This window comes from Trichoplusia ni, chromosome 16, assembly GCF_003590095.1.
Source record: "Trichoplusia ni isolate ovarian cell line Hi5 chromosome 16, tn1, whole genome shotgun sequence".
NCBI classification, from domain to species: Eukaryota; Metazoa; Arthropoda; class Insecta; order Lepidoptera; family Noctuidae; genus Trichoplusia; species Trichoplusia ni.
The window spans coordinates 7,887,556-7,899,875 of NC_039493.1; the positions used below are offsets into that span (position 1 = coordinate 7,887,556).

The 12,320-nt window shown below is 35.3% G+C and overlaps 2 protein-coding genes across 2 annotated transcripts; one reads left to right on the plus strand and one right to left on the minus strand.

Annotated features, from left to right (window-relative positions):
- Nucleotides 1-2,398: 2,398 nt before the first annotated feature.
- On the minus strand, nucleotides 2,399-7,320 carry LOC113502100. Its single transcript, XM_026883480.1, has 3 exons — nucleotides 7,077-7,320; nucleotides 6,758-6,980; nucleotides 2,399-2,498 (listed from the first exon to the last, which is right to left on the minus strand). Exons 1-3 carry the CDS (start codon nucleotides 7,210-7,212, stop codon nucleotides 2,399-2,401), a joined length of 459 nt encoding a protein of 152 aa, XP_026739281.1. The 5' UTR covers nucleotides 7,213-7,320.
- A 1,772-nt stretch (nucleotides 7,321-9,092) lies between these two features.
- On the plus strand, nucleotides 9,093-10,146 carry LOC113502066. The gene is made up of 3 exons (XM_026883446.1): nucleotides 9,093-9,227; nucleotides 9,332-9,388; nucleotides 9,733-10,146. The coding sequence occupies exons 1-3, from the start codon at nucleotides 9,178-9,180 to the stop codon at nucleotides 10,058-10,060; spliced, it is 435 nt and encodes a 144-aa protein (XP_026739247.1). The 5' UTR covers nucleotides 9,093-9,177; the 3' UTR covers nucleotides 10,061-10,146.
- The last annotated feature ends 2,174 nt before the right edge of the window (nucleotides 10,147-12,320 follow it).

Here is a 12,320-nt window from a genome sequence, read left to right on the forward strand (position 1 = left end):
GCCAGCCAGTACAAAAACTCAATATAAATGCAAAACAAAAGCGAATATATTATCCTTGTTATCAAAGCATGATATTTGAAATGAAATCTCATTTTCTTTTGTTTCTTTTCATATTTATAAGCGCTATAAAATGATGAATAATAATAATAATAATAATAATAAATCTTTATTTCAGACCAGGTCCATATAAAAAGTAGGTAACACAAACATCAAAGAAATAAATAAAATACAAATTACAACACAGTGTGAAGGCTTAACCAGTGTCTTAGCAACTGAGAGTCCCACCTATCAGTCAATACGTTTAGGACGCTATTGGTGCTAGTCCGCACTCGGTGAAGAAGTGAAGCACTGCGTTTTCTGATGATGGCATTAAAACCATCAGTGTGCGCGTCAGCAAACATGCCCGAGGCACTGCAGAACCGCGGCAACCTGAGCAGCGTCCTAAATGTATTGTTGTATTGTACACGCAGGGCGTTATACGTCATCCGCGTATAGTTTACCCACAGAGAACACGTATACAATGACTGGCAATAGGCTTTAAACAAAGTCACTTTTACCGAATCACTGCATCGCCGAAACCTGCGGGCCAACATATTGCTTCTGACCGCCAGCGCCCTACGTTCCCTCTCCAAGTCTTTATCATCCTTCAAGTCCTCGGAGACCCAGTGACCGAGATACTTGAAATTCGAGACTTGCTTCAACTCGCTACCACTTAAGGTGACAGGAACTGTTGCATAACTTTTGTTGCTAGCCTTAAATATCATAATCTCACTCTTTCTCGAATTGTATTTCAGTCCATGAGCCTCCGCATACACTTCACATATTCTAACTAACTTTTTTAACGCTGCCATTGAAGGGCTCAACAGTACCATGTCGTCTGCGTAGCTTATGTTGTTAACACAAACACCGTCTATGTGACATCCGACGCCGGTACTGTTGAGCTCACCAATAAGTCCGTTCATATACAGGTTGAAGAGTCTGGGTGAGGTCAGGCCACCCTGTCTCACTCCACAATTCAACCTGTACACTGCTGATGACGCCCCAGCCCATTTCACTACATTAGTCTGATTGTTGTACCAATGTTTCAATAAGGACACAACCTCCTGGTTACAAGACGTTTCATCTTCCAACTTTTCCCATAACTTTCTGTAAGAAACGAGGTCGAACGCCCTTGACAGGTCCAAAAAGCAAGCATACACCGGCGTCTTTCTGGTCACGTAGTACTGAACAGTCTCCTTGAGGCACATGATAGCACTCTCTGTTGACAAACCTGTCCGGAAGCCAAATTGTTGGTCGTGGAGGTTGATATGTTTATTCAAGTGCTGGTCAAGCAGACTGTCCAATACTTTGGCCACTATTGTGGCTAAAGATATCGGCCTGTAATTTGATATATCCGAGGCATCTCCACTCCTGTTTTTAATTATGGGAATTACAACTGTATGCATTAACCGATCTGGTAGGTATGAATGGCTAATACAGAGATTAAAAAACATTGTTAAAATCCGCGGTAAATGAGCTCCTGCGTACTTTAGATGTTCTATACTTAGACCATCATGACCTGGTGACTTGCCTTTGACCATACCTCGGATAACATTCTTCACCTGCTTATTAGTGAACCTGACAGCGACATCCGACTCCGCACTTTTACATCTCTTTACGTCCTTGTGAGTGTCTGTAGGAGACAAGGAGTCTATCTTTAACTGAAGACGAAACGCTTCAGCTATTTCAGTTGGTTCATGAATGCCAGAAACACTCACGGGATGGCCAGGCTTCGGATTTAAGCTATTTGTATTCTTCCAAAAATTTTTAAAATCTTTCTTGTTATGTTGATCTGCAATTTTATCCATTTTAATCTGTTGTTCATTATTTTGACACCATTTTAATTTCTGTTTAAATATAATTCTAGAATTACACATATCATTATATTTTTCTCCCGAAGTCGGTTTCCCCACTAGCTAACCAATCTATGTAACAACGCCTGGCAATAACGTGACTATCTCTGACATGTTTGTTCCATCCTGTGACATACTTTTTACGCTTGTGTATTTTACAACATTGTTTACTCGCTTTTGAAGCTTCTGTCAATACTGTAACTAAATCATTGTACATTTTATCTAATATTACTCTATGGTTAACGTTATCACAAAATCTATCTGCACATTCACTACATTGCTCAGGAAATCAATAAACTTAAGCTGTGAGTTACATATATTAATATATTTCTTAATTTGACTACTGTCCCTGTCTCCCCATATAACCTTGTTTTTACTATAACTAATTGAAACAACTTTGGCTTTAACTAAATCTAAATTGCACTCCATAAGGACAGGGTAATGGTCTGACCAATAAATATCATACAAAATTGAAATATTTAACACAGAGAGCCGCGCGGCACTCGTCAGCACGCAGTGGTCGAGCCATCTTCGCGAACCGTGCGCGTCGCTGACAACGTATACGACTCTGGTGGCAATAGTTCTATATCCGCGCATTGACCACCTCTGTTCAATGCAAAAACTACTTAGTTCATTATAAAATAGCTACCCGGGTGGGCATTAAAGTCCCCAACATGTACACTGACTCTACACTGTTGTTTTCGATAATTGCATTAATTTCGCACAAAGTTTCGGTGAATTCTAATAAATTATCAATAGAGTTTGTAGGCATGTATACAGAAAATACTAGTAAAGAGCGATTATTTATGCCTAATTCACCGCACATAAACGCACACTGGTACACTCGATGACTGTGGCTATTGGGAACACGTCCTTCTTCCAAAGTAAAGCCACACCCCCATATGGCCTGCCTCTCAGTATACCGGCCGAAGTATCCACTGCTGACTTGCCGGTGTATGCAAAACTGTCGTCTATACTACCCAAGCAAGGATATCATGCGGTAGGAGCCAAGTCTCTTGCAAGGCTATGACATCCGCTGAGTTACAAATTCGCCTGACACATTCTTTCGAGCGGCTCACTCCTTTACAATTAAAACTAATTAACTTGGCTACATTCATTATGATTATTTAAGTTTAAATTCAATTTGTTATGTCTGCCATTTGTTCGCCATTTAAAATCTACAAAACGACGAAAAGCTATACCCTCCGGCCAAAAATCATGTTCCATAAAAATGTCCAATTTATTTCTAGGTATAAATATTTTGTATGAATCATAATCTTTTGCAACTGTCATATTCATTTTTTCCATGGTAACTTCAATATTCGCCTTATTTTGAATATACTCGGTTATGCTACACACGGTTACAGCCTTCGCAACATTATAAATATATATCGGAATTTTTATTTCTGCCGCCTTGAAATTAGAATCCGGCGTAACAATTGCTTTTCCTCTGTTCCCCACAAATCTATTCCGGTATCTTTTTCTCTGTACCTGTATCCATTCTTCAGGCACAGTTTTAGATTTCCATGTTCCGTCTTGTGCAACATCGGCAAATGATTTCTGATGCAATTGTACATTCATCGCGACCGTATGTCCATGCGACTCCTGCTCGGCTCGGTTCGGCTCTCGCTCGTGAATTTTCGGCTTCACCGCGTTACAGTTCGACGCTTGACCTTGAGGTCCCGCTGCGACTTGCGACGCGCTCGGCTGCCGCTCGTGTATGTTCGGGTTGGGTTCGTGACTCTGAGCCGTTTAAATAAACCACGAATGACAGCTTAATTTTCTCAAACAATGGTTCGTTTTCACGCAGAATTTTTTAGAAAATTTACACTACATGGTGCATTTACGAAGATTGGCATAAGAACGAATTCAGTACATTTGATGGATTTTAATGTAATTAGCTCCTCTATCTATATCAGACTAGAAGGTTACAGTTGAGAGAATTATAAACAGTCGGCACAAAATTTTTGCAATTTATTACAATTCTCCCAAGGTAAAAATTTTATTTTGTTCCTAAATATGTAATTCTCTACATAAGGACGCTATAAAAGAGTCGGTTTAAACTTTAATTTAAGTGTAACACTGTAAGTGATATAAATTTATATCTCTAGACTTTATAAAGTTTAGTTTTAATATAATTCCATTAATTACATTAAAAGGAAACTTGCAAGTTAGGCTAATTTCGGAACGACGAATGTGTGGTGTAGATGTCATTGTCAAACCGACATCAACAAAACAGATCGTTTCATTTTCTTTGTATGCCAGAATTTAGTAATTTACAGAATTAAATATTGCTGTTGCTGCTGCTTGCGTGGTCCTTAATGTTTGGATATCGTGGCAATAAGTACCCTATATCCTTTCCTTCAATCTGAGCTAACAAAAACACAAACTTCATCAAAATCTGATGAAGTCTTATAGTCGTAAATAAAAGCATAACAGGGAAGCAAAATAGACTATAATTAATTCTTGTTACGAAATAATTCTGTTGTAGACAAAAGATTTCTATATGGTTTATGGTACAAAATCTGAGCTTAGGATATCTAATACAAACACTCGTTCTCCCAGCAAATGTTTGTTTTGCCATAAAAATGAGCTCCAGGGAATAAAAGGGGTATGAAAAATCGATGTTTTCCGATTCTCAATCCTTAACCAAGATGCTCACAGATATATTCAGTACACCATGATATGGTAATTCATATAATATATTTATCATTGTCTTGGTTACCAACTGTCCACAGCCCGGATGAACATGATGTGCTTTGTAAAAAAGTGTAACTATCAAGTTGAGCTGTTTAAAAATGGTCTGAGGTCAGACATGCATAATTCAAGCTTTGTTTAATGTTCAAGGATAGGCCGGGGCAAAAAGTGATCTTCTTAGGAAATATCTTTGTCGAAATATTTTTTTTTTTTGTATTTTAGCTCTAGTTTTAATTTTTGCCCTGCTGCACACCAAATGCGGAAGGAGTTACTTTAACTTAATATTCATAGTCCAACTAGAATAAAATATTTCAAACAACATTATGTTAAGAATATTAGAAAAACCTGAATTAATTTGTTCATGTGAGGAACTCGGAATACAAAATTTAGTTTCTACTATTCCCTTTCAAAGGTAAAACAGGACCCTCTTGCTTATAGATTTTTTTTTTCTGTTTACAGACATTGGTCTGGATACCTAATGGTCTGGTTTAAGGTTTTATAAGGGCTTTAGAGTATATCATAGTTATCCAGGTATTTCTCAAAGTAGGTTATTTAATTTAGGATGCCAGATGATTTAATTCATCAAGCATGAATTCATGCATACAAATGAGCAGTATAAATTTATAGATAGGAGTTTTAGTAGCAGAAAAACAGCAATCATAATAAATATCATTTATTTGCATAGCATGGTGGATTACAATACACTTATATTTTATAAAGATGCTACATTACTATACACAGACTGGTTAAACAAAGATTTATTATAACAAAATTGATAATTGACAATAATAATACCGCAATAATAAAAAATAAATAGCACATTACACAGTAGTGTGTTATTGAAGGCAACAAGGAAATCATTGACATCAAAGTAAGTCCTGGATCTTCCACTCCCTACATTCCAAGAAGGAATTGATTCTAATTGGAAATAACTCATAATGCACACATAATAAACTTATTCAACATAACACATTTTAAACAAATAATTTATTTATTAAAATAAGCATACAAATAATAAATGCCTCATGTAAGCAGTCATAATGTGTATTCAGAAGTATTTATTCATAGCATAGGAAAGATACATATAATTGGTTACATTTTATTCAGAACTACATTATTCTTTCTTACTGACTACTGACATTGATGATTGACAAATAAAAAGGTTTGTGAAAGATATTTTGCAGTTAAAATTGTTTTTAAAATTACGTTGTTGTCTTTGATAGTGCACAAGTGTTAGCAAGTAACATGATGTTTCAGGGCAAACTTGTTACTTATGATTAAAATTCAAGAGATCAGTTAAACACTACTTACTATTAAGTATCACACTTGCACAATGTGCATATTAGTCCATAAGTTCAATATAAAACTTACACCTACTATTGATCACAATAATTATGATTATTGTGACCATTTTCGTCTTCAGATGACATTGAATATTTCTTTTCATCATTTCGTGGTGTTCTAACAAAATTTGATTTTAAAATTTTTGGACTACATTAGGGTAATCCATTTGACACTCAAAATAAAACACCCTGTTTAAATTACTTTCATTTCTGAAGGTAAAACCATTTTTAAATTTATTGATACTGTTTTCAATAGTAATTTAAATTGTTAGGATTGATAGCTGATTGGGTTCTACTGATTATACATGAATATAATATTACGTAGATAATCACTAATTAGTTTAAAAGTACTATAACTTAAAACTTATCTATTCATTACGCTTATAAGAATACATTGTAAATAAGAAGATATTCGAGTTATTTTAGCTAAAATGATTACATACAGACCTTATTATATTCTTAGAGAATTTTGCGAAGTATTTCAACAAAATGCTTAAAAAAAAATGTACAAATGTAATTATATTATATGGTTTAATACAAGCTTAACTTAAAATAGGCTGGTAATGTTGTCCATCTGAGATTTACATAAATTAGTTATACATATACATTTAAATTCGAGTCATGGACTGCTTAAAAGGTTGAGCTAAAATGAGATTACTACATAGGGTTTGCTGTAAATAAAAATAATATCTATGGTCATTTACTCATCACCATACTTTGGCACTAAGCAGCTTATCATCCAATTAAAATCGGAATTCAGATCTTTAAACGCAAGATACTGGAAAAACCATAGGATTAATTGCTCATCATTGGTAGGATACATACTTTGGAAAATAGTGCATCATCTTCGTTAAATATCCTCGCAGTACCAGCTTCCCACTTTGATTATGTATCGGCAGCGCCCGGAATAGGGAGGGGATCGGTGGAATAGGTGGTTGACTTGTAGAAGGCAGGACTTCGAGGTCTCTTGGATCTCTATTTATATCATTAATTCCCACATAGGGGAGATCTAATAGAGCAGTGTTGTCTTGTACGTAATAGCCCATGCCTAAAAGAGACAACATAATATAGATACATCAAGTTAAACATTATTTACAAAACAAAAAAAAAAGGCTTTATGTTTTTCTAGCAGTTTATTACGTACCTTGAAATTCGGGTTCCTCTCCAAACATGATACGCGCAAGCTCCTCATGAGTCTTCCTCAGTGCTTTTGGCCTGGGAGGCTTCGGGCCTTTTTTCTCCTTCCTTGTCTTGTTTTTGGACCCCCTCTTCATTGTCATATTATTATTTTATATTTACAAATATATAGATGATGGAGAAATCACAAGTAAATAAAGAACTTATTACTTTTTAAACACTATACGTTGTTTTTTCGATGTAGATTGCAGTAAAAAATATGTAGTGTGTATTCTTAAAGACTGTAAGATCCACTGAGATTGGACCTGCCCGATCAATCGAGTCAATCGACCGACGGGCAACAAACTAACCGGCTCCCCGCTATACTTTACTTGTGTCAATTTTGTCATTTCATTTGGATGACAGTTAGGGTTGCGCCAAACCCCCAAATGAGAATGTTTCGATAGCCGAATTTATTGATTTTATGTTACGTTCCATTTCACTAAAAACCGCCTTGAAAAATATCTAATAGTAAGACATATTAGAATAGGAAACGATCAAAAATTACAAAAACGATGTAAATATCATTCCTTATCAACGAGTGATGTAAACTAAAATCATTAGTTCAGTAGATAAACGACTCGCCAGATTTATAACATAACTCAGTGGCTACGAGGTAACAGTTATATAAAAGCGTAGCCTCATGAGTCGCTAGTCGCTCGTTTGCAGCGAAAAATCTGATAACGCGACCCCATTTTTAAATTTCCCGCTACTTGAAAAGTCGCTGCTTCATGCAGTCGCTCGTTACTCGTTACTTGGTGCGGCCTCATGTAGCCTCATTGTACTCGTCCCTCGTTTCCAGCGACTAATATGATCACGGGGCCCCATTTTGAATTTTCCGCGACTCGAAAAAGCCACAAGTGACTTGCGAGTAGTGTATGCATCATAGATCTTCAGATACATTGTTTATTTATACCTCAAGGTTTGAAATGCATACTTATATATTTATTTATACCTGGTCTTGAGTTATTCTCATGATGACAACGACAACGACGTGGGCATGATAAAAATCGATATAATTCTCCGCCAACTCGAACAGCCCTAATCGGTTGACATTTGGATATGCAAGAGTTGCAAGAGACAAATTTTAAACATTGTTTTGCCCAAATAATCGATATTTGGTGTGACCAGTGCAATTAACGTAACGAAATTTGAAGCCAAGACCTTGGGCCGTCCAACAGCCTTACTGTTGAACTAATAATGAAACAACCATTAGATACTTACTTTTCAAAATCAACTGCGCGAAGCAAGTCACCTTCTTAAACTCATACCACACAAAAAGCAATGCGAATACACAGAAAATACTAAGTTCCTACATACACTTACCTATTATTTCATGTATCATACTATCCTTGGTAGGTTGATTCTAAAAAAAATTTTCAATCAATTTGCCTTGTCCGTCTATGGCATTGGAGCTCCTAAACGCATGGACCGATCTTCATGCGGTTAGAGCAGAATTTCTAGCGGATTCTTAGTTGTTTTTGGATATTTTAGAAGTTTTAAATTAGGAATTTTTAAACGGAAGTCCTCGAATTAGCGCGTTCAAATAAAAAAACAACTCTCCAGCTTTATATATTAGTGTAGATATAGATTTACCCCACAGTCCTACAGCTGGGCGGCAAAGACCTACACCAAATCCTTCCACCATACAACCAGACACGCGGTAAACTTTTAGGTCATCTCACCACCGCTTCCTAGTCCGCCCATCCGCTGGCTCCCAGTGTCTGGTGGTTTGCCTAGCGGTCATCGTCTATTTATATATTTATTTAAAATATTTCCAGATGATAAGCGGTAGCTAACGATCGAAGGATTTATTTTAATTAATGCTTTTAGGCTCCATTACTAAGTACTAAGTACAAATATACACACAAGCTGGAAGTAGTTACTGTTATTGCATAATAATATAAAAATGCAGGTACCTATGTACATAAAAACAAGCAATTTTATTTGTATGAGCAATTCACAAGATTATTTTTATAACTTACAATAAAATTTAGGAGTTAGGAAAGATAAAATGTTTTCGATATGAAAGTTCTGTTCAGTTTTTTGTTTAACTATTCGCATAGAAAATGCTTCTTTATATCTTTTGCTTGTGCTGTATTCTACAGCCTTTGTTCCAGTATGTATATTTAATATATATCTTAATATCTTTTATTTTTGTACTTTGAAATGAACATGTATTGATGATATTGAATAATCTTAAGGTTATTATAACGTTTCCAGTGTGTTTGGAAAAAGAGAGGTGCTACAACGTTTTGTAGTAGAAGAAGGGGCTAAACCGTATGTATAAAAATTATTTCGTTTATAAATGTAGCTAAGGGTGTCTTATTATTCGCTCTAATAGTTAAATAACTTGTAGAGCGCTAGTAAAAAAAAAATATGTTGTTTGTTAAAGGAACGACATTTTCTTTATCATCTATTGATAAAATTGTTTTAAAAATAATTTATTCAATTCAAGATTTTTTTTCACTTCGTTTTTGTCGATGCCGAGTGACATAGTATCTATCTCTAACAAAATAAATTTATCAGTTTCGTTCTATCATCGTAAGGCGTGCGATCATTCAGCGTCTAAGTAGGTTCGAAGGTTGGGAATTTGAATTTAATTTCTCTTTTTTTCTTTTTAGGGCCATTTTCGGATCATACAGCTATGACCCCGTTAAACAAGTGTTCGTACCGCCACCTCAGGACAACAACACTCTAGACGACGATATACCAAGTCAATTCCAGAATGGATCGATAAAGTCAACGGCTGCCGGCGATCAACAGCCGACGCCAAATCCGGAGGACACAACGCCTGGAGGTGAGCTAAGAGCGAACAACAACTCCATCAACCTCGTGTACCGCAAACACGTGACACCAGTCACACAAAAGAATACAGCGTGGTGGATGAGACCAAAATTACCGTTTAATAACTTGACTGCTAACATACATAAAATAAATAACAAACTGTAAAATCTGTCGTGTTTCATACTGAATGTCTATGTAATTTTATTGTCCAGTTACGGTAAAAAATAATAAATATCTATATTACAATATAATTGTTTTTTGTGTATTTGTTTTATGGTAAGAGGTAACGGGTAGCTAAATATGTTTACTATACACCCCTTTGCAAAAAAGGGGCTCATGGCTGGGAATGTCTCGTATCGTGGGTTTTACGAAAAACTTCTTTGAAAATTTCAGAGAGCCCCCGGCCCAGTATTATTGTAAGGGGGTGTATATTATTTTCAGTAGGCACCTTATGAATCTGTTTTAAGAAGCCAAGAATCTATGTAGATAGTAATAAGAAATATTCGCACCAGGCGCATTAATTCGAAGTCATTAATTGCGCGTTATCTTTAGAATATATTTAAGTATGCCATATATACAACGTGTAACTTAAAAGCCCGATCATATTTAATAAGAAGCTTACCTTAGCCATAATCTAGTAAAAGTAAGAGATGGCATTTTTATGAAACAATGTTTGTGTCCGGGAGAAATTCTTTATTATATTAAATAGAAAAATAAATACATGATTGGCCATTTCAGCTACACGCTGTTGGTTTACATTATTCTAAATCAGTGAAACATAGCACAGGTGTCTATAGAGGTGGGTTAATTCAAAATTACGTTTGTGTATCAATATCACTGCAAAAGCACCTAAAACAATCTCCCATATGTATATGAATAACAATAACTCTTGTAAAACATTATGTGCGTTATACTTGATATTGCTATAAAATGTATTATTTTTAACAATTCAAAAGAACTATTATCACTAGTTCATAACTCTAAGGTACAATTTTATATTATTAATCTATTGGTGTTTCATTTCACTAATAATTGTTTATGTCACAAAGCAATAATTAGCTGTTGAAGCTAGTTTGCAATGATATTTGAACTGTCGTTAAAAGCGTTCGTCATAATATTTGTAAAGCTTATGTTTATTAAATTTAAATATATGATTGTATTGCTTAACATTACCGCATACGAATAGCACGACACAGTATAGTAGTACTACATACACGCATAACATATAACGGAGTGCTGTCTGCAATATGATCTGTAGGCTTAGTCCTATCAGAATCAATATCTGTTTATAGTATGATTTTTAATTCGAGTCATTAAAATGTCAAGTACAACTGATCGGATTTTAATAGCGGAATTGGGGTTGGAAGCTGACGCTTTCGCACACAAATACAAAATATGTACGTGAAAAGAAGGTAACAGGAAGGTTCACCGCGCTAAACGGGTTTAGAGCATACACGTTTGTCTTGTACATCACTGCTATTGTGTCCCCGATTCGATTGCAGATACGACAAAATCGCACCAAACTTGCATAGACCCAGCGATTTATAACCGTATACGACACCACTCATGTTTCAGTTATTAAGTTGCGTTTTTCTTCGCAATTGAATATTAAGGCTATATGGTACTACTATATTTATGTATGTGCTAACGCTATATTGTCAGTCGTTGTAATATCTACTATTATTTATAGCGATCCCTTCACCTACTCGATAAATATAACTATAGGTTCGCTACACACAGTGTATGCTTCAATACATAAAAGATTAATGTTCATTACTTATCCTAAATAATTGCTTTGGCAAGTATCTACTTACCTATCTTTAACTAGAGTGTATATGAACCTGAATATATGCTATGTGACAAGGAAGAACGGTGATAATACGTGTTAACGAGGCAGAACTTACTAAAAATTGTTTGATAATTGCACTTCTTGACTATTTTAGACAGAGATCTCAGGACGAACAGTTTAATTCATTTTTCCGTCGTGACACATCTTTTGTATATTTTGGATAAGACATTAAAGCACTCTAAAGCTGCCATAGAGCTAGGCGTAGACTTAGAATATATTTATTTACGTTGGTCATGCTACCATATATTCAGGTGTAACGAAATCTATATTTAAACAATGAACAAATGTACAAAAGTTTTAACATAGGTAACAAACATGGTGATTGTATGATTAATATAAAGCACTCATCTGACTACAACAATAACGTACACTTCAATAAATAAAAACAACACCGTCTACTATGGCTAGTAACTCATGTAACAAAATATTTGCTTGAGCACAAATCCACGCGCAGTTATCTAGTTATACTTATATTAACTAGTTCTATTTCTGATTTATAATATTGACTACGTGACCCACGCCGAAAAATATTGATAACAATGCTATCCCGATTATGGCTCGAAAATACCTGGAATA

Coding starts and splice junctions, on each gene's coding strand:
- LOC113502100 (XM_026883480.1), bottom strand. CDS start 7,212: ATGACAATGAAGAGGGGGTCCAAAAACAAGACAAGGAAGGAGAAAAAA. Junction 6,981..7,076: donor AGAGGAACCCGAATTTCAAG/GTACGTAATAAA, acceptor TGTCTCTTTTAG/GCATGGGCTATTACGTACAA. Junction 2,499..6,757: donor ATGATGCACTATTTTCCAAA/GTATGTATCCTA, acceptor TGCATTGAACAG/AGGTGGTCAATGCGCGGATA.
- LOC113502066 (XM_026883446.1), top strand. CDS start 9,178: ATGCTTCTTTATATCTTTTGCTTGTGCTGTATTCTACAGCCTTTGTTC. Junction 9,228..9,331: donor ATTCTACAGCCTTTGTTCCA/GTATGTATATTT, acceptor TAACGTTTCCAG/TGTGTTTGGAAAAAGAGAGG. Junction 9,389..9,732: donor GTAGAAGAAGGGGCTAAACC/GTATGTATAAAA, acceptor TTTTCTTTTTAG/GGCCATTTTCGGATCATACA.